At 36.5% G+C, this 21,165-nt stretch overlaps 1 protein-coding gene across 3 annotated transcripts in view; it reads left to right on the top strand.

The window, feature by feature from the left end:
• The window catches only part of LOC108603149 (protein similar), a 59,061-nt gene that overhangs the window by 3,958 nt on the left and 33,938 nt on the right, over positions 1–21,165 (top strand). For 2 of the 3 annotated variants that reach the window (XM_017991697.2, XM_017991699.1), the window contains exons 2-6: positions 4,179–4,366; positions 4,424–4,629; positions 4,683–4,907; positions 5,671–5,837; positions 5,898–6,004. In XM_017991697.2, coding sequence (XP_017847186.1) covers positions 4,179–4,366; positions 4,424–4,629; positions 4,683–4,907; positions 5,671–5,837; positions 5,898–6,004 — 893 coding nt within the window. Of the gene's footprint in view, positions 1–760; positions 843–4,178; positions 4,367–4,423; positions 4,630–4,682; positions 4,908–5,670; positions 5,838–5,897; positions 6,005–21,165 lie in introns of those variants that run through there. The other variant, XM_017991698.1, reaches the window with a different exon arrangement.

The following is a 21,165-nucleotide window of genomic DNA, read 5'->3' as shown; positions in this document are numbered from 1 at the left end:
CCTATGCGTGTGTTGTTTTTTTTTTTTTTTGCGTACTTAGTTATCTTTGGCTTATCAGTTCAGTTTGGCAATATGATTTGTTTCTGACTTTGTAGCGCGCCATATCAGTAGCCGCTGTTTTGACTTTTATCTTATCAGTCAGATAATTATAATGTCTAGCTAGTGCTAATAGAGTTTTTTCATTCTTACACACATCAACTATATTGCAAGCGTTTCATTCGCACTGAGGACTTTTTGTTTTTGCAAACTGAATTTGATTTTTTTTTGGTATAAATATGAATTCCATGCTAACTAAACTTTCTGTTCATTACAAATTTTTACCTTGAACGGCTTGCTGCAACGTGTGTGTGTGTGTGTGAGTGATGAAATGGCCATAGGCCTATATAATAAATAATGTTTAACGCCTGGGAAAATTGTGAATTTCCAAGCAATGAAAATGCTTTTTATGGTGAAGACTCTATGTGCTATGAAAACGATTTAAAAGCTACGCAGCAACAAGTGATTGGCCATGGCTCAATTTATGGTCGCATGCCCATCAATGAGCCTAGCGTGAATTTCAACAATGGTCGCTTCTATAATGCGCAGCCAAACTTTGCTGCCAATTTGTCTGGCTATAATGCCTATCAGCAGCATCAGCAGTTGAACTTTCAACCTGGCTACGTTGCACAGCAGCAGCAGCAGCAGCCGCCGCCAAGTGTTAACTATATGCAACCAAACATGTTGCAAATGTCTGCGCCCTGCCGCAGCAATCAGCCCTGGAGCTATGACTATTGTTATGGCTATGCACCAAATAATCCAGAGCCTTGTCAATTTACGCAATTTGTGGATATTGAGGATTTTATGTAAGTGTCGGAGCTATAAATTAAGTGCAAACCAGTTACACAGCAAACAATTAAGCTAGACGAGAATTAAAGTAAAACATTATAATAAAAATTAAAGCATGATGCAATAATTAAAATGTAAGTTTAATACTAATTAGCTAAGCCAGCGTCAAGTTATAAAGCTTAGCAATTAAATCTGTGCTAAAAAACAAAAGTTTTTATCTTTTTTTTTTTAATTTATTATAATAATTTTGAGGTTTGACTTAATAAATAGAAGTTCAAGCCAATCGTAAACTAAATTTATAAACATGCAAAGAATTTACATAATTTGTTACATTTTATAGCTGCCATATTTCTTGCAGTGTAGGTACTACTAATATTGTAATCGTTCAGCTCTGCCACTGTCTATTCGTTTGTCTGTCAGCATTTAGTGTGTGTGTGTGTGTGTGCCCAGCGCATAGAACATGACAAGAGCTCATAATAAACAGTAAATGCCAACAAAATGCTCTCCGCACAGTTTCTTATCATACTTATAATGCCAAACAACTAAAGTAATGTGGGCGCTTGCCTTATCTGCATTGATTCTTTGTGCATGCTATTATTATACACACACACACACATACATAAGACATAAGTGTGTGTAGAGTTATGTACTTGTACTTAGAGCTGGGGTACTAAGCTGTCTAAGTTGATAATTCAAACATAATTATTACAATGTATTATCATTTTTATAAAGAAAATGCTTATATCAGTATTAAAGCAAATTAGTTGAAATGCTAAAAATATTTAAAATAAATTACATAAATTTTATAATTTAGTTATAAAATTCGCAGCACTTTTTATTACTTAAGCAACAAACTTCATTCTTTATTATTATTATGCCGCAAATATTTACGCAATTAGCTTTAAATTTGTTTGCCCGCACCAAAAGTAAAAAGCAAATATAATTGTTTATTAAGCTTATTTCGCTTGCTGAAATTTGATTTTTTTATATTGTCTAAACGTTGTGACTTTTCATATCGCATTTCTGCTGTATTTGTGAGTTTCAATTGACGCATGTATATAGCTATGTATATATGGCTGATATATTCATTCTGAATGCCAGTGGCGTGTGAGCGTTATATATACAAATATATTGTGTGTGTGTGTGTGTGTGTGTCGATTGCGCGTGCCTCTTATATGGATATTGTTTACTTTTCGATCTGCACGTTTAATCATAATATTTGCTTATCTATTGCATATGCAAAAAAACGTACGCTGCTTAAAATATCAAACAGTCTACGTATATATAGCCTCACATATGTGTTCATATAAATGCCGCCATTTAGTACAATTCCATAAAAATCAATTAAATACATTTGTAGCTAATTGTTCAATTAACTGAAACTGCAAATTTTTTTTGCACTATTTTCTAATTGCCTATTTAGAAACACGCTTTATACACATATGTACATATTTTTGCACGTGTCTTACTCAATCAATTGCCTAAGCTTTGCTTAAAGCCGACAACAACAAATATATAAGAATAATAATAATAAATTGCATGCGCCTCCTATGAATGAATGATGATAAGCGTCTCGCTCTCTCGTTTAAACAGGCTATTAGCATGCTACTAACGTAAATGTGCAAAGTTGTTTTGAGTTGCTTATAAACTTATTTTAGGTAGCTAATGTTTAGACTGGTAATTGTCAAAAAAATAGCAACAAAAAAAGTAAGCATAGCTTAGGAAATATACTAAAATTGTTTATTATTATTGAGGCACACTTAAAACTAAGACTTTATACTAAGCATTTGTTTATAAATTTATGGCATATTTAAATTTCTGCATTGGCAAGTGTTAGTTTTGGGGGTTTACACAGCGTATGAGTAATATTGGCAACAGCTGTCAATGGCTTTTTAATAATTCAGCTTGTGCAATATATTTGTGGCATATTTTTTACAAATTTCAGCTATCAACACGTTCAAGATAAACTTTTACTCTTACTTTGTCTAACTGATAGCCGCCAACTCGTTTTGACGCGTAAAGCTTCCAACAAAATTTGTGCCTCCAAACTGTTGCTAGGCCCCATATTTTGCTTAATATCAGTTTGAGCCGCATGCTTACGAAAAAATGTAAGCTTTATACAATTTCTTTGATGTTTTTCTGCAGCATGAGCCGCCGCTACGTGCAATAATTAACGTAATGTTTGCTGTTTATACAAATACACACTTAAAATTTTTATTATATTAGCTATTAATATTAAGCTTACAAAACTGTATATAGTTTATTATTAGTTTATCGCTCACGAGTTTTTCTTTGGCAGCAGTTGCTAGAATTTTATTTTCACATTTGTTATAAACAAATTGGCAGCGTCTATGCTTGTGTGAGGTCAGTGCACTTTTATAACTAAACAAACTTATAAAGCCGCCGCTTGTCATGTGCACATGACTGTGTGTGCTCAATTGATAAGAAATTGACAATATATATTTTTAACTTTTGTCTGCGTTCTTTGCCAAACGCTTCCTCTCTCAGCTGTTAAATTACATATTAATACATTTACATTAGTCAGCCCCAATGTGGTTTGGCGGTTCATTAACATGATGATGCGCTTGTTGAACTTTTCAATGTTTTGTTAATTGCATTAACAAGTGACACAAAAAAAACTTTCCATTGCAAATATACATATGAACTTATTGCGTTAAGTAATTTATCAGACAGACTGTAATGGTGCCAAGGCATTGTCTAGTCAGCTATCAAACTAAAACCTTAAACTTGTCGTCATATCAATTTGACTTAAGCTGCTTGGTCACTCAGATAAAATATTTGGCAATAGTGAAAGGTGTTAGAATATATAATATAAGGCTATTTGACATTTGAAATTCGTACGCTGTTAATTGTAAACTCAAATTGTAAACGGAAGTTCATAATTGTTTGCAACTTTGCATTTATTGATTTGTGACTTTTATTTTACTGTTTGATTTGCTCAATGAATAAATAATAAAAATAACTTGCACGTCAAATTTATTATGTATAAAATTATTTGCACAACTAAAATACGCTAAATTGAAAGTATTTTTTTTTTATTTTTGGCTGCTGCCCTGAACTTTGGCAGCTTTGCCTTCGTTTTTGTTAAATGTTTTGTACACTTTTATTTTTGCTCAATTGAAAAATTTGTGTGCAGCGTCAATTGAATCAAATCAACTGAATCAAATAAAAACGCAGCAATTGAAACTGTACGCATTGTTGCCCCCCAGCCCACTCAATTGTTGCAATGCAAATTTGCAAAAACCAACGTCATGGTTTGGCCTACGTGATCCGCTAGTTCTAGTTTTTATTGCTGTATATGTAAATTTGTTGTATATCTTTTGCATTTACAGGAATAATGAGAAGCGCAAGGAGAAATCGCGCGATGCAGCGCGTTGCCGTCGCTCCAAGGAAACGGAGATATTCATGGATCTGCAGCAAGCGTTGCCGCTGAAGCCGGATGATGTGAATCAACTGGATAAGGCATCGGTAATGCGCATAACAATTGCCAATCTCAAAATACGCGAAATGCTGCAATTAGGTGAGCGTGTTATAAATTAAACTATTAAACAAATTACTTATCATTTGATTTTTACAGTGCCCAAAATTAATGAAGTTGCTGCTGTTGAGTCGGCAGAGCTGGTCAAGCCCAAACTGGAGCATAGCAATGAGGATTGGCTAAAAGGCGCAGAGGGTAGTGAACTATTGAAGGAAATTATGGATGGCTTTTTGCTTGTGCTCTCCAATGAAGGTGCCATAACTTATGTATCCGAAAATATTGTGGATATTTTGGGTGTTACTAAGGTGAGTCTTGCATTTTATGCAAAGCAAACATTGATTAACATTTTTGCTTGCAGATTGATACGCTGGGCCAATATATTTGGGAATATACACATCAGTGTGATCATGCGGACATAAAGGAAGCGCTGAATCTTAAACGCAATGGCCTTGTGGATAAGATTAAGAATGAGCAGCTGCTGGAGTCAGGCGTTAGCACTCATCATCGCGACTTGTTTGTGCGCATGAAGTGCACCTTGACCAGTCGTGGACGCAGCATTAACATCAAGAGCGCTTCCTACAAGGTGAAGAAGAAAGAAAATTAGTATAAAATAGTAATATAGATACATTAAAATTAGTTTAAAGCTTTGCTTATGGCATTTATTAAGAAAGTTCTAATCAGTTAAACTTGCTGAATGCAAAAGGGTTCAAAATTATAATGTCAAATGTTTTTAGCTTCATTATATTATGTCAAAGCAACTTCTGTGCAACAAATTTGAAATTTTAGCGTTAGTTTGTTACAAAGTTTATGCCCATTCCAATAGTTGAGAAAGTCCCAAAAAGTGTTAAACTAAAATAGAGATAAAGCCTTTACAAATATGTGGGTTTGCTTAGTTCGAATTGTTTATTTAAAATAACAATTTATGTCAAATGTTCTGGTTTTGTTACAAAGTATATTCCAATAGTTAAGAATATATTGAAAAAGAGATAAATATGCAGGTTTAATTTATATTTAGAATAATTCTATATGTTAAATGGTCTTATATTAGATTCATTTTGTTTTGCCGCAGCAACTTTAATTAAGTTTTAAAAGAAATGTTATTTAAAACTTTCAGCAAATATATAATAGATGTATAGAAATAGATCGATAAGAAATAGTCTTATATCTATATATTTTTTAATTTTAACTTAGAATTAATTTTATATTACAATTATGTAGCCAAAGCAACTGAGGCCTTCTAGCTTAATAATATGTAATACTTAAATTATCCTAAATAGCTTCATAATTTATAGTTCCCAACTTTCCGTTGTATAAACTTCTTACTAAAGAATTCGCTTTGCTTACAGGTCATACACATCACTGGACACTTGCGTGTGAATGCCAAAGGCGAACGCGTGCTGCTGGCCATTGGTCGTCCCATACCGCATCCTTCGAACATTGAAATACCGCTGGGCACCAGCACCTTCCTGACCAAACATGCGCTGGACATGAAGTTTACCTATGTGGATGACAAGTGAGCTGACAGCTGCCATTTATTTAATATCTTAGATATATAACTATGTTTACTTTGTAGAATGCTTGACTTGCTTGGCTATGCGCCCGCTGATTTGCTGGAGACATCGCTATTCGATTGTCAGCATGCCGGCGATGCGGAACGTCTAATGGCCACATTCAAAAGTGGTAAGTGCAACGGGCTAGGGAAATTTTTGCAGCTCAGCTCAGCATGCTTAGCTTAGCCGTCGTTTGTTCATTAGCGTTAACTGCAGCTTAACTAATGTTAAACTAATTACTTTAATGCACAAATTAAAATGTGTATGCTACTCCAAATGCTGTGGGCGTGTGTGTGGTGGGGGCGGCGGCTGCCAAGTTGCGTTAATGTCGCAGCACATCAAAACAAACTAGTTGCTTGGCTCGTTTGTTCGTTCTGCCAACTATACTTCCTGTCGTACGTCCTGGCTGGCCTGGCGCTCTTGTCAGCTCTCGCCTTTGCTTATTGCATTTAATTAGTTGTAGCACACCGTGCGGAATCTGTAACTTTGTCTGGCTGGCTGGCTGGTTGGCTGACTGGCGCTTGTTAGCTTTGGTCCATGCCATTGTCGCCTGGCCGCTGACCTGGCTTTGCTTTAATTTCACTTTAGTTGCTAATTAGCTGCTGCTGCTGCTACTGCAAATAACTGAAACCAACAAAATAACAAAGTAAATTGCTCAGGCAGCTGCTGTTAGTGTCTCTAGGCGAAGTGCCTAACTTTTTTATACATTTATTTATATTTATTGCTTATCCATCAAGTTGTTCGTTAAACATAATTGCAGCAGACAAGTCTGGCTAATGCTATTTAAAAGTTGCTTAAAATAGAAGTTAATTTATAATAAATATGTGAGTGCGGCATTTTATATATTGAAGTCTTTATAATTTGCTTAATTAAAGCAAATACGTGACAATTTGAAATCAAGTAGCCGACACTTAAAACGTTGATAAGGCATGAAGTATATTATGCAAGCTTATCAATTGAGTGTTTAAATATTTATATATAAATTTTTAAATATTTATAAACAAATAGATTGTAAAGCTATATAAAGTTTGGTATATTTGAATTTGTTTACACGTTTTGTTTTGGCAATGCATTAAATATAAACATATAAAGCTTGCTCAAGCTAAGCAAAAGGCTATATACACTTTATATAACAGTTTTAAAGCATGGAAGGCATATCAAAGCGTATTAAAGAGTTGGCTACATTTGATTTTGAGCTCAAGCTCAAGCTTTACATAGGCAGCAATTGATTTCTATCTAACTAACTTATCTAACATAACTGCAGCTATAACTTTCTTTAATATTAAAACCAACTTGTGCTTGTTTACAGCTTGTTAACAAAGTAGCCGCCAACAAAAGACTTTTTGGGCAAACAATAAATGTTTGCGCTGTAAAGTATGCAAGCAAAAATTTGTTAAGTGTCGGCGGCGTTAGTCAAACAACAAACAACAGATGAGCTGTCTACGCTTATGAATTTGTTGTTTGTATGTTGTAACAGTCGCTTAAGCACTATGGCTAATTTCTTCTTCTTCCTTGAGTTGGAGCGGGCAGCGAGAGATTGAGAGTGAGCGCATCTGCCATTGTTTGCTTATTTGTTGCGTTTAATGGCCGCGTCATGTTGTCTACATTGACCAAATAATGTTTTTGGTACGTTGCTGCTGCCGTTGCACTTAAAATGTCAGCGCTGTGCAATAAAAGTTGCTGCTGCTGCTGCTGCTGCTTTGGCTGTTGCTGACCATTGTTGGGTACATTGTACCCAAGATGCGAGAAACGCTAAGCAGCGGCAGCGCTGCAAAAGAAATTGTCACTGCACTATACAATTGGAATTATTATTGGCTGCAATGACTTTGGCTTCTTGGCCAAGCCCAGACACGTTCTGTGCGAAATGACTTTCGGTTTTATGATGCCCACAGCATGCATGCTGAAGAAGAAGGCTGGACTGGACTGGACTGCAGCCGGACCAGCAGCTGGACTCCAACTAAGCTGCCAGCTACTGCTGCTGCTGCTCCTGGGTGTGGGAGTTGCTTAGGAATGTGGCTGCTGCTGCTGCTGCCTTCGCGCATATCGCATATCGTTAGTAAAAACTTTTGCTAGCAAGTTGTAAAAATGTCTTCGAAAGTCGTAAAAGTATTTCATACATTTTTGCTTTTATTAAGTTGCTGTAGAGCAGCTATTACACTGAGAGAAATTGAAGCGTTTAATCATAAAGTTAACACTTTAAGTAACAGAGCTGTACACAAATCAAAGAATGAATTCAGTTGGAATAAGAAGTCAAAGACTAAATTTAGCTTGAATTAAATTTAATAAATTAAATTGCATTTTAAAAAAGGTCAAGATCAATAAAATAACTCAGATCTTAATTCAAAATCAGTTACGAATTGAAATATATGCATTCATAAGTTTATAAATTCAAGCATTAAATACATTATTATACGACATTTCTTTGTTAAATAATTTAAATCAAAGAATGAATTCAGTTGGAATTAGAATTCAAAGAAATTCACTTTGAATTCGAAATCAGTTAAATGAATTCAGATTTTAATGTAATGAATTTGAATGAATTTTAAAATTAGAAATTAACTAAACATTAAAGAATACACTTTACGCTTAATTCAAATGCAGTTATAAATTAAAAAAAATGCATTCATAAAATTCTAAATTCAAGCATTGAATTCCAGTCGATACATTCAATATTGTATACATTCTTTTATCGAAATTTCTATGTTAAATTTTCTTGCAGTGCATAAGCAGCTTTTTAAACAGAACCTTCGCTTCATATTTAAGTTTTTAGTTATGTTCAGTTGTTGTTTATGTTTTGTGCATTGCATTGAAAGCTTTTGCACTCAAGCAAGCATATTATTGTTTATGAGCACGCTGTCCATTTTTATTGCCTTTTGATTTTCATAAAGCTTATGTATGAATAGGGGTGGGGAGGGGGGGTGTAACTGCGACTTAAAGCGCCATGTGACAAACAGTTCAATAAAATGCAAAATGTGCGGAAAATCGCAAATGTCATGCGAGTGGTGAAAATCTCAAAATGTTATACACGTTTAAGCAAAAGCTGCTGCTGCTGCTTTGGCTGCTGCTGCTGTTGATGTGCATTGAAATGGAAATGCGTGGAGCAAGTTAAATGGCAAATTGTGCATGAGCATTGCCAAAACGACGTCGCACAGTTGGCCGCAAGGCAACAAAATTATGAAAGCAAATATCCTTGCGCAAGTATCCTGTGTGTGTGTGTGTGTGCGTCAAAGTAAATGCAATGTGGCTGATAAATAACACGCCCAAAGATAAAAAGCAAGCGTGTTGGGCAAAATGTTGTAATAAATTTGCTGCAGCGAAAAACAATACGCGTAGTTTTGCTTTTGCTTAAAAGTTTTGCTATGCTTAGGGGTTGGGGTGGGGGTGGGGGTTGCTTTTGCTTTAGCGGTGCATTGCCTTGGCGTTTCTCAGGCATTCAACTTTCAACTCAACGCAAGGAAGCTGGGCAAACATCCTTTGAGGGCAAATGACAGTTGCTTGTTTGCCGTTTGCTGTTATTTGCAGCAATGCGCACAGCTTTTGCTTATCCCACGTACGCCACGTTTTGTTGCAAGTGTTTGGGGCGTGCCTATGTGCAACAGCAGCTTTAAATGCAACTGCAACATTTTGACTTTTAACTTAACACACACAAAAATTCTCGCTGCTGCTGCTGCTGCTGCTGCAATCAACATAACAAGCAACTTGCCTTGGCAGTTTACGAGTCTGTTAATGCCTCACACACACACACAGAGAGAGAGGAAAAGAGAGTGCGACTTAGACATGCATGTGGCATGTGGCACCAACACATCAACACTTGCTCAGACACCCACCTAGACGCGCTTCCTGTCTGTTGCGGGGCCAAAACGCTTCCTGTCTCTGCGCTAATATATATTTCACTTTAGCGATGACAGCGTGTCACGCTACTCACGATTGCTAATGATTAATTTGTTTGAAAGTTGCTCAACACTTAGAGCGTGAGCGCGCTGCTTAAGCCTTTGAGTGTCTCTATAAAGTGCGGACAGCTTCAAATTTATATTTCACTTAAATTAATTGTCTTAATTCTTACAAAGTCATGACATTTGACACAACATTTTTTGAGTTGACAGCTGTTTAGTTGCTCACTTACTTGTCATTTAAATTTAATATTAATTTTATTTTTATATGCAACAAGTTTGCTTATTAATTTTGTAAATTAATTTCTGCTCACGCTTGCAACTCTCACATTAAGTTGCATGCTGCATGTCGTTGCACTCATCAGCGCAGCGGCTGCTTCAGCTGCAGCCTCCCCCACTTCGGCTGCTCTGGCCTAGCAGCCCCACAAAAGTTTATTTATCTTAACTGGCCCGTGCTGTTGGCTTTCGTGGCTGTGGCTGTGGCTGTTGCCTTCAGTTTATGTTAATGCACTTAAAATTTTAGTTTGAGCGCGACAACTGTGGGCGTGTGGGCATGGGCGTGGCCTTGCATTTGCCGCTACGCGCTGCGCGTTTTATTACTTGCATAATTTTCGACTTGCTCGTGGGCGGTCGCTTGGGCTCGCTGCTCGTCTTTTATTTATTTTGCAGCTGTCCGTCTGTCCGTCTGTCTGCCTGGCTGGCTAGCACTAAAGCGCCAACTAATGCCGTCAAAACTAATGGTCCAATTCGAGTGGCTCGACGCCGTCGTCGTCCTGCGTCTTGCTTGACTGCCTGGTGGCTGTGGCTGTGGCTGCTGCTGATGATGATGACGTCGGCGCCGCCGCCGCCGCTTCTAATCCTTGCGCCACTCGTGTGGATTGTAAAATTTACTAGTTAATTTTAGCAGCGTGGTTGCTGCGACTTGCACTTGACAAATTAAAATTGCATGCCACCAAAATGCGAGCTTAAAGTTTAAGCTAAGCTAAACTTTAAGCAAATTACTTAGCTAAGCTGGCGAGCAAAGTTTTGGAGCTAAGCAAACAAAGCGACAAGTTCAAGGCTAATGCTGGTTTGTTGTTAGGCTTAAGCTGAAATTATTGTTGTATATGCTTAAACAATTTTCGTATCTAATAAGCTCACTTAAAGCATTTATTTATTTATTTTATTTATTTTTTATTGTAGCCAAGAATTAAATTCTATGGTACAATTGGTATAGCCAGAGCAACAAAGGCCTGACTAAAAGCATTAAGCATTGACTTAAGACTACTTAAAAAATTAATGGGTTCAACTAATTAAATATTGCTTTTTTATTTATATTTATTTATATAACTGTTGACTTAAAGCTAAAACTTAAGCTACTAGGGCTTTCGGCTTGGAATGTGAGGATTTAACTAGTGTTGGGTGACTTATTCTACTTATTTACATATTTATATTTTTACATTTTGGCATATTTACAACATATATGTTGTTTCCATTTATTTCTGTTTATTTGCTTGTCAAACATTGACTGGATATCATAGTAATCTTTCTAGTTTGGCTTTCTTGAGGAAGTCGTTCATTATTATAATATTTTCTATCGATGAGTGTCATAAGAGGGATGTGAGGCAGTGGTTTGGGGTGTGAGTTCGTAGGTGTTGGAGGGCTGTGCAATCGTCCAGGATGTGGTCTATTTATATTTCATAAACCGAAGCAGCTCATTTGTATCTGAGCTCACACTAATGCGCTCTTTACCTTGGAATTTCTTCTAACTTGTCCACACATTTAAAGAATTTAAACAATTTAATTAAATTCCTCACAGCATTTAGTTTCGGCTTAAAGCTTGTTGAAAAATTCTTCTCTTTATTTTTTATAAACCTATGCAGCTCATTTATATTTCTCTATATTAATTCACACTGATCTGCTCTTAACCTTTGGAATTTCTTCTAACTTGTCAACACATTTACAGAATTTAAACAATTCGATTCCTCACAGCATTTAGTTTCGACTTAAAGCTTGTGTAAAAATTCTATTTCTCTATATTAATTCACTAATGCGCGCTTTGCCTTTCGAATTTCTTCTAAATTGTCAACACATTTAAAGAATTTAAACAATTTGCTGTAGATTCCTCACAGCATTTACTTTTGGCTTAAAGCTTGTTGAAAATTCTATTCTTTATTTTTTATAAACCTATGCAGCTCATTTATATTTCTCTATATTAATTCACACTAATGCGCGCTTTGCCTTTGGAATTTCTTCTAACTTGTCCACACATTTCAAGAATTTAAATAATTTGCTGTTAGTTTCGTCTTAAAGCCTGTTGAAAAATTCTAGTAAATAGAAATTGCTTTTTTATTTATTTTCTATAAACCTCATTTATATTTTGCCTTTGGAATTTTCTTCTAGCTTGTCAACGCATTTAAACAATTATTTATGTTTGTTAACTGCACTGCAAATAATTTGGCTAATGCTAATGAATTGCGTCTGCAATGCTTTGTGTATAGACTCGACGTTGTCTTAGCTGTTGTTACCTGTTGATTTATGTTTAGTCCCTTTTGGCTAAAATGCCAGGCAGCCAGCCAGCCATCCAGCCATTCACTTATTATTAAATATGCCGGCATTTGGCAATGCAACGCTTGCTACGTGGGGTAAATGTTAATGGCTCAGGATGCCTGCAACTTGCGAGCTGCTGCTTATTTCATTAAGTTTTGTATCTGCTGTAAAAATGAATGAATGGCAGTCTTTGGCAAGTGGAAAATCTTGTAGCGCGCTGGCGATTCCCAGTTTAATACACGTTAAAAAATGAATGCGCAGTTTACGCTTTTATTTTGTTTATTTTTCGCAAAGTGCATTTGTCTTACCTGAACAACTCTATTTGCTGCTTGATTTGATGCTTAATCCTTGACTTGCCCGCGGGTTGCGCTGCGCTTGGCAAATATTTCATTTCATTTTCAACTTGGTGTTTGGGTGCGCGGGGCAGTGACTTATGATGATGAATGTAAATGGCAACTAGCTGCAGCCTTTGCACTGCTTAAAGCTGCCACATGCCACATGCAACTGACACTACGTGCTGCTTGCAATTGTCACGTCAGCATTGTCAGTAAGCATTTAAAATTAGATAACCATTCAATTGAACTATGCACAATGGCATTAAATGCATTGCATTGTTGCTAACCCCATCCCCCACCCCCACCCCTTCGCGTTAATAACATTTAATGTGCATCAAGTTTTGCACCCTCATTTTGTTTGGCTAAACGCATTTGGTTAAGTTAATTTCGATTCTCGCGCTTTTATGGCCAACAACTCACATTGCCATAGTTTTGCTTAATTGACTTTAGCACAGCGGGCAGCGTTCAATGGCCGCTTTACGTTTAACGCCATATACACGTTTAGATATATCCCTGATTCACTCAGAACGATTTTGCTATCTTTGCCTTGGCTGCTGCATTTGCCAGTTTGGAAAACTTTGCCGTTTTGGCAAGTTTTTCGCAAGTCTTGCAGAAAATTATACAAAAGCCAAAAGTGTTTTTTGTCAGTGGGTGTTAGGGCTGGTTGGGGGGGTTGGGATTCAAGCTGGGTGTGTATTGCTGCATGCAAATATGCATTTGATTACATGCCCAAAGTTGCAGCCAATCAAAGGCAATGTTGAGAAAACTTGCAACAATGGGCTAAAGGCAGCGCCACAACAGTTGACAGTGGTGTACAGTGGGACTACAATAAATTCTCTTAAAGTTAATAATATATTTGAGTAATAATTATTCGCTAATAATCATGTATATAACGCAGCTAAAATTTCTCATTTCTAAATGAAGTTATAAATCTTGATATGACTAATAATTATTCTCTAATCGTTATGAATATATTGTAGCTATTTATCCTTTCGATTTCATTGCTCTCTTTGAGTAATAAATTCTTTAAAAGCAATGAATATATCGAATTTAAGTATTCCACAATTCTAAACGAAATTATATATCTAATGGGAGTAATAATTATTCCTTAATAGTTAATATTTCAGTCATATCTGAGTAGTTCATTCATATCTGAGTATTAAATTCTGTGATAAATTCTCTAAAAGTTAATAATATATCTGAGTAATAATTATTTGCTACTAGTCATCAATATAACGAAGCTTAAATTGCTCATATAAATATATATATAGATTATAAATCTGTTATGAGTAATAATTATTCTGTAATTGTTTGTAATCTATTTCATTTCTCTCTTTGAGTAATAAATTCTTTGAAAGTAATAAATATATTGAATTTATTCTCCATTTCTAAACGAAATTATAAAGCCGATGTGAGTAATAATAATTTTCTAATTGTTATGAATATATTGTAGCTATTTATTCTTTCTATTTCAATTCTCTCTCTTGAGTAGTTAATTCTTTAAAAGTAATGAATCAAATTAAATCAAATTTATTCCCCAATTCTAAATGAAATTATATATTTGATGGTAGTAATAATTATTCCCTAATAGCTAAGAATATATCGCAGCTTTCATTCATATCTGATTAATAAATTCTCTAAAAGTTAATAATATATCTAAGTAATAATTATGCTCTAATAGTTATGAATATATCGCAGCTATTTCTCTCTATTTCTTCTCTCATTAATATGTGAGTAATAAATTCTCTACAAGTTAAAAATATATCGAAACCATTTGCTCATTTCTTTGCTCTTGCTGCATTGCTCACATTTTAGTGCGTTCATCATATTTTATTTACATTTTTCAATATAATTGCTGTACTTTTGGCACCACTGTGCAATTGCCGTTGGTGCCGCCGCCACGTTTGGAATGACTTTTAGCCGTCGCTGGCGGGCGGCATTTAAGACGACAGCCAAGCAAAGTAAATTTGTGTGTTTATTTGCAAAAACCCCCACGGCGTTTGTAGCGCTCTCCCTCTCGCTCTCATCGCTCTTATCGTGTGTGTGTGTGTGTGGCTCAAGTTTGCGCATTTTGCACCGCAAGCAGCGTCAAAAACTAAAGATAAAGCAGGAGCAGGAGAGAGATAGAGAGAAAGGGAGTTGAAGATAGCGAGCAAAAGACACAAAATGTCAATCGGCGAAGTGGAAAATTTTCATTAAATTAAAAAAGCGCACACTTTTCACACATACACAAAGCTACGCACACACGCACACAAACCGAAAATTGTCGAGAACAAACGAAAAAGCAAAAAGAGAGAATCTCAATAAATGTGCAAAGTTTTATGTGTTTGGCTGGCGGCGGGCGTAGATTCTTTTCTTCTTCTTCTTCTTTTCATTTGCGTTATATTTTGTGTGTGTGCATTTATTTTTATGTTGAGGTTGCTACGCTTTGTGCTTAGGCAAGCAGAGAAAGCAGCAAAAGGTTTGCGCCGCAAACTATGCAGCAGAATATTTCTAATTGACTCGTTTCGCTAAGCATATCAAGCATACGCCTGGTAACCTTTTGTCAACAACGTCTATACACAATTTGCTTAACAAAAAGCCTTTTGACTTTGTCTGCAATCAATCAAATGTTTAGCCTGCGGTGCTGAGCGCGCGTTAAACAAGTCAAAAGCCTCAATGTCTGTTGTGTTAAACTTTGATTGCCTCACAGTGTGCCGCAAATTATGACGATTCGCTGCTGCCATCAATAACAATTTACAAATGCTGCTTATGTGGCTTACTTATGCTTTATTTATTTATTTTACGCGTGCTTTTGTTTACATTTGGCGCGCGCGCGTTAATGTGCTAACATGAAAACTGTTTTTAAATTGTTGATTTTGGCGTTGTCCTCTCATTGTCAATTGTGTGGCGAGTGTAAAAGCCGCCGCGAGCTGTTGCTGCTGCTGCTGGACTCAACTCCCAAGTTGCTGCACATGTTGCGTGTAGCTTTAGCTTTGCTTTGCTTTTTTTTCCGCGTCATTTTGTGAAATTGGCATTTAGTGTGCGACGAGCGGGATTTACACCCACACACACATACACACATACATAATAGTTTAGATTGAGCTGCCTGCCTGTCTCGCTATGCTTTAGTTATACAATGGGTGCATTCACCTACGCGCTCTCCCACTGTCTCTCACTCTTACTCTTGCTCTTTGCCTGTCGTTCAACATTTCGTTCAGCGCTTACTGTCTGTGGCGTTTCCTTAACATGACGGGCTCGAGCTCTGGCTCTGGCTCTGGCTCTGGGTAAAAAGTGTTGCCAGTATCTGTTACTGCATCGTTGCATTTGTCTGTCTGTCTGTCTGTCTGTCTGTGTGTGTGCGCGACCGCTCACATTTCGTTTATTAAATGACAGCACGATATCTGCAAATGAAATTTTCCTTCAACGCATTTAGACTTCGTCGTCCTCTCTCGCTGCCGCTTTCAATTGCTAAAATTGACAGTCAGACAGACAGATAGATTGACATTTAAGCAACACTTTTGCATTGAACACATTTAGACGCATCATAAAATTTTGTGTTCTCGCTTTTTTTTTATGTGCGCCACACTCAGCGAACTCAAGTGCCACAGCAAGTAGTGTTCAAATTTAAAGTTACAGCTATCAATTAATCAATAAATTGTTTATCATTTATTTAGTTTAGTGTTAAAGCCTTCGCTTTGAGTTACAGCAGCAAATCTCTGTAGAAATCTTTAGCAAGTCCAATTAGACGTTTGCTAAATGGACAAATAAACAGCCAAGCCAAACTAATTGTACAACATGAAGCAGCAGAAACGCAAAAAAAAAAAAACGAATGCAGCAAAGCAAAAAGTTTTACTTGCCACGCTTGCAACAATTGTTGCAAGTCAGTTGCTGGGCGCCACGCTAATGAAAAACGGCAGCAGCAACGGATGTGAATTGACTGTATCGTGACTCTAAGGGCGGTTTATCATTAAATTTTGCTTAATAAAGTTGCAGCTGCTGGTCAAAGCAGAGCGCGAAAAGCAAAACAAAAAAAATGCACAAACATCAACACTTAATTGTTTGCCTAGCGAAGTGACTTGGCATTGGGACTGACGGGCGTGACTAACAGTAAAAATATACGGCTTAGCTTACGTGCCAAAACTTGCAGCGCTTTAACGCGTTTGCATTTGCTTCTTTTTTTGGCTTTTATTAGCTGATTGACGGTCGAGGCAGTTGGTTACCAAAATTATGTTGAGCGATCAATTGCAGTTTAGTTAGGCAGATAAGCATATATAAAGTTAGCTTGTGATATTTGCTCTTATAGTCTTATTTGATTAACAATTTTTATATTATTCTATTTTAAAAGGTCTTACAATGTCGGCTGTATTCAGCTTTGATTTGCATTTATCATTTGCCTTCAATATTAGTTTGCTTTAGCTACAAATCACAGTCAAATAAATAAGAAGAGTTAAAAGAGAAGCTTGCAAGCTTTGCTAGGCTTGTTTGATTAACAATTTTTATATTATTCTAGTTTAAAATTTATGTATAAGGTCTTATAATGTCGGCTGCGACTGATCAGACGCTTCAATTTGCATTTATCATTTCCATTCAATATTAATTTGCTTTAGATACAAATAATAGTTAAGTAACTAAGAAGAGATAAGCTTTATATTATACCAGTAGGTCTTATTATATATTTACAGCGTCTCACAGTGCCTGCTGTGCCTGACTAGACTCTTCATATGCAGCTTGTTAGCTTTGCAAACTTCTTTGCTAAACTTGCATTTAACATTTGCTTTCAATATTAGTAAGTAAGATAAGGAAAGATAAATATAAGGAAGATATGCAAGTCTTGTTTAATTTACTATTTTTATATTAAGCCGAAACGGCTTTAAATTAACAGCGTCTCAGAATGTCGACTCGACTCCACTTTCCATATTCAGCTTGTTATTTCTGAGCTGCTGGCATTTAACATTTGTCTTCAATATTAGTTTGCCTTAGATACAAATCCGAGTAAAAAAGATAAGAAGAGATAAAGATAAGAAAGATATGCAAGTGTTGTTTAATTTACTATTTTTATATTAATCCGAAGCGGCTTTAAATTAACAGCGTCTCAGTATGTTGGTCCGACTCGACTTTCTGAGCTGCCATTTAACATTTGCCTTCAATATTAGTTTCGCTTTTATGCTTAAACCCACAGTGTTAAATTGTTATTAATTTGCCAGGTTTTTGATTTAATATTCCCACAACAGAAGAAAATAAAGAAAGAAAATCCCCTGAGCTTTTTTTTGTGGTTGCCAGGACTACGCGCTGTTTGGCTCCTTTGGGGAAGTCAAGTCAGCTGTTTGCTGCTGCAGCGCCAAAGTTGATGATGTCTTTTTACGCTCAAATTGAGTTAATTAAAACTGAGCGTGGGTGTAGCTATAATAGCTCTCTCTCTCACACTCACACTCAGTCTCACTCTCTCGCTCTAGTACAATTTTTAGACAGGTGCGTGCGACAAACGGAATTAATGAGCGCCGCGCGTTGGCGTCAGACTGTGTATAGAAGTCGGGAGATGGCTGTGGGGCAGAGTATAAATGAATGTAATGAAATTTAAATACTCGTTGTGCGCGCATTGTGGCTATTTGCATTATTCAATGCTGTTTTCGTTAGTATGTGTGTGTGTGTGTGTGTGGCAACATGATTAAGTTCCAGCAGACGCTGCAACAAAAAGTTTTCAATTACCAATGTTCAAATTTTAATTAGTTTGAGTTTCAGTTTGAGCTGCTACTGCTGCAATTTAAAGTCTTTAAAGTCAATGTTTATTTTTGTGCGCATAAATAAATATGCAAATTCTTGTGACTTTTGTTTTCAATTAGCTTTCGCGACAATGGCGGCATTTTTAATGCTTACTTATAGACAATTTTCCACTTGGCTTGCCACTCGCTACTGATTTCCGCATTTAAGTTAACAAATGTTCTACTTGAATATGCGCAAAGGTTCGACTCGACTCTTGGGGCCAGCAATGTCATGTGCAAAATTTATTAAATTTCTTAGCTAACCAACGATATACATTTTGAGTTGTTGCTAATGTCCTCACCGCAAGCAGTCCTTGGGCCTAGTTCTATACCCAACTGTGTATTAAACTTTTGGACTTTTGTGCGCGCCTTGGGTGGTCCAGGAAATTGTTGCTTGTTAGTTTTTGTTCGGTCAGTCTGACTGAGTGACTGACACACAGAAATAGCTTTAACCTGCATATATCATGGAATTGCCTTTGCCACGTTCATGCCACATTACGAGGAGTCATAAAATATGCTCGGTCCAAGCCGCAAGAAAGTTTGTACGCTTGGCTTTCATGGTTTCTGTTTTTATGGCTTGATCAAAATTGGTAACAAGCAATAAATGCGTAGCACGAATATTTATTACACTGCGTGTAATTCGCTTTTAAGTTGTTTAGCATAGCAAATAATTTAAACAGAATTTAAAGTCTTTAAATATGTTGCTAAACTAGATATAGTTAGCTAGCTAGCCTTTAAATTTGGGACCTGCGAACGATAAGTTAGAACAGGCGACTGAGCTACAATGGAAAGTCATATTATAATTATCGTATGTTGTACCTAAAATTTGACTTAGAGCAAATAACAAATCAAACAAGCATTTAAGATCTTTTTTATATATATTTATTTTATTTTTTATTTGTGTTTGATTAAATATTTTCTTAGCGTAAACTAATTTTTGTCTTTCACAATATAATAATTAAGAAAATATGTTTTTGACTTGTATCTGAAATGATGCAACTGATTAATTTACCACTGAAGAACAGATCGTCATGAAAATAAATAAAGTTAATCATTAAGTGAGTCAAGTGGAATAACCCAACTTATTCCAAACATTTAACTAAATGTTGCTAAACTAGCTATAGATTTTAACATATTTTTACAGCTTTGTGCTAACATAAACATTAATCAATTCATAGCCGAAAATGTTACTTTGGTGTATTACTGGTCAACAGTTTGAATTATAGACTGCTTATTGAGCTTTAGCATTGCAGCTTTAGCTTTAGCCGCACTCGTAAGTTGGCATTATGGCTATGAAAACCCTTTCATGCCATTGGCCATATACGCAGCTGTACACTCGACTCTACAGCAAATGCAATTTAACGCTTGACTGACGCTTATGAAGGATGAAAATGTGTTTTCAATAAGCTGCAATTGTGTTAGTGTGTGTGACTAAATTTGCATAAATTGTAAAACTTGAGAGCACGTCAAAGTTCGTTTTTAGCTTGGATTATGTCACGGCTTAATTCAATTAAGTGAGATTACGTATACGCAGCACAAAAAAATGCCAAAAGGTCAATGCTTTGCAACCAAAATACAGTTGTTGCTACCTTTTTATTGAGCGCATAGAGTGTGAGAGTCCTTCATATTGGATTGGCTGGCCAAACAATCCGCAAACAAATCCTTGATTTATGCGCACACAAGCCAAAAACATTTATTTCCTTATCCACTTGTGCCAACGTCTTGAGCTGAGCGCCTGGACAGCAGTAAAAGTCGCTAGCACAGACACTGAAATGGACACTCAACAACACACACACACGCACATATGTGTGTGCTGTCTATAAAGGCAATCAAATGAAAGCAAACTAGCGCCTGGGCCAGCAGCCATTGTTAGCTCTGGTCAGTTGCATTGCCAGTTGACGATGATTTAGTATTATGTGCTGCTGGATTTAGCTGTGTACTCAAGCATGTCTGACTGCAACCTGCAGCGCGCTGCTGCTATTTATATTTGCTCAACTTTGATACATAACCTTGAATGCGGTTTGAATGTTTGTCTTTGCATTCATCTCAATTCTAAATCTTCAGCTGTTCAGCAGCCAACGTTTGCTTATTTGTACAAATGGCTGCTCGTTGCGCTGTCTGTGTGTTCATAAATTCCAGCACTAAGGCTATATATGGCAGCACGGTATGTTGCTGAAAAATTTGAGATAAATGATCTGCTGCACTCAGTTATTTTAATATTTTGCCTTGAAACTCAGCAGCAGCAGCAAGTCCTTGACTAAGGGCAAATCAAGTTCATGGCAATGCAGCTGCCAGACCAGACCAGCCAGCCAGCCAACTGCTGTTGCACTTTTCTTAATTCCATAAACACTGCCAACTCGTCTGAGCTCGCTCTGTGCCCAGTCAGACGTTTGTTTGCCGCGTGCTCGGAATGCGCTTGAGCTTGAGCTGCTTGCCGCTGTAATATTTTGCGCTGCATACTTTTGTGCGCTAGCCTAATCCCCAACGCCGACAGTTAACGTTTGGCTTCCTGACGGCTCCAGCAGCTGCTGCTGTAACTAAAGCCACACACAGTCGCATATACATCAATCCTGCTGCTGACTAACACTAAAAGCCTTTGCTTTGCTGCCTTATTAATGAACTGACATAATTACAAGCAAACACATGCGCACAGTGTGTTGAATTAATAAAAATTGAAATAACAATCAATTCATTACTATGTTAAAATTGTAGACAAATTCTAAATTATAACACATAAATAATAATAGCAGCGTATTCACTTAATTTTTGTTATTTTTATTTTATTTTAGTGCAGCA

This window comes from Drosophila busckii, chromosome 3R (genome assembly GCF_011750605.1).
Source record: "Drosophila busckii strain San Diego stock center, stock number 13000-0081.31 chromosome 3R, ASM1175060v1, whole genome shotgun sequence".
Taxonomy (NCBI): domain Eukaryota; kingdom Metazoa; phylum Arthropoda; class Insecta; order Diptera; family Drosophilidae; genus Drosophila; species Drosophila busckii.
Note: the sequence above shows the minus strand (reverse complement) of the source record. Positions and strands in the feature narration are given on the sequence as shown.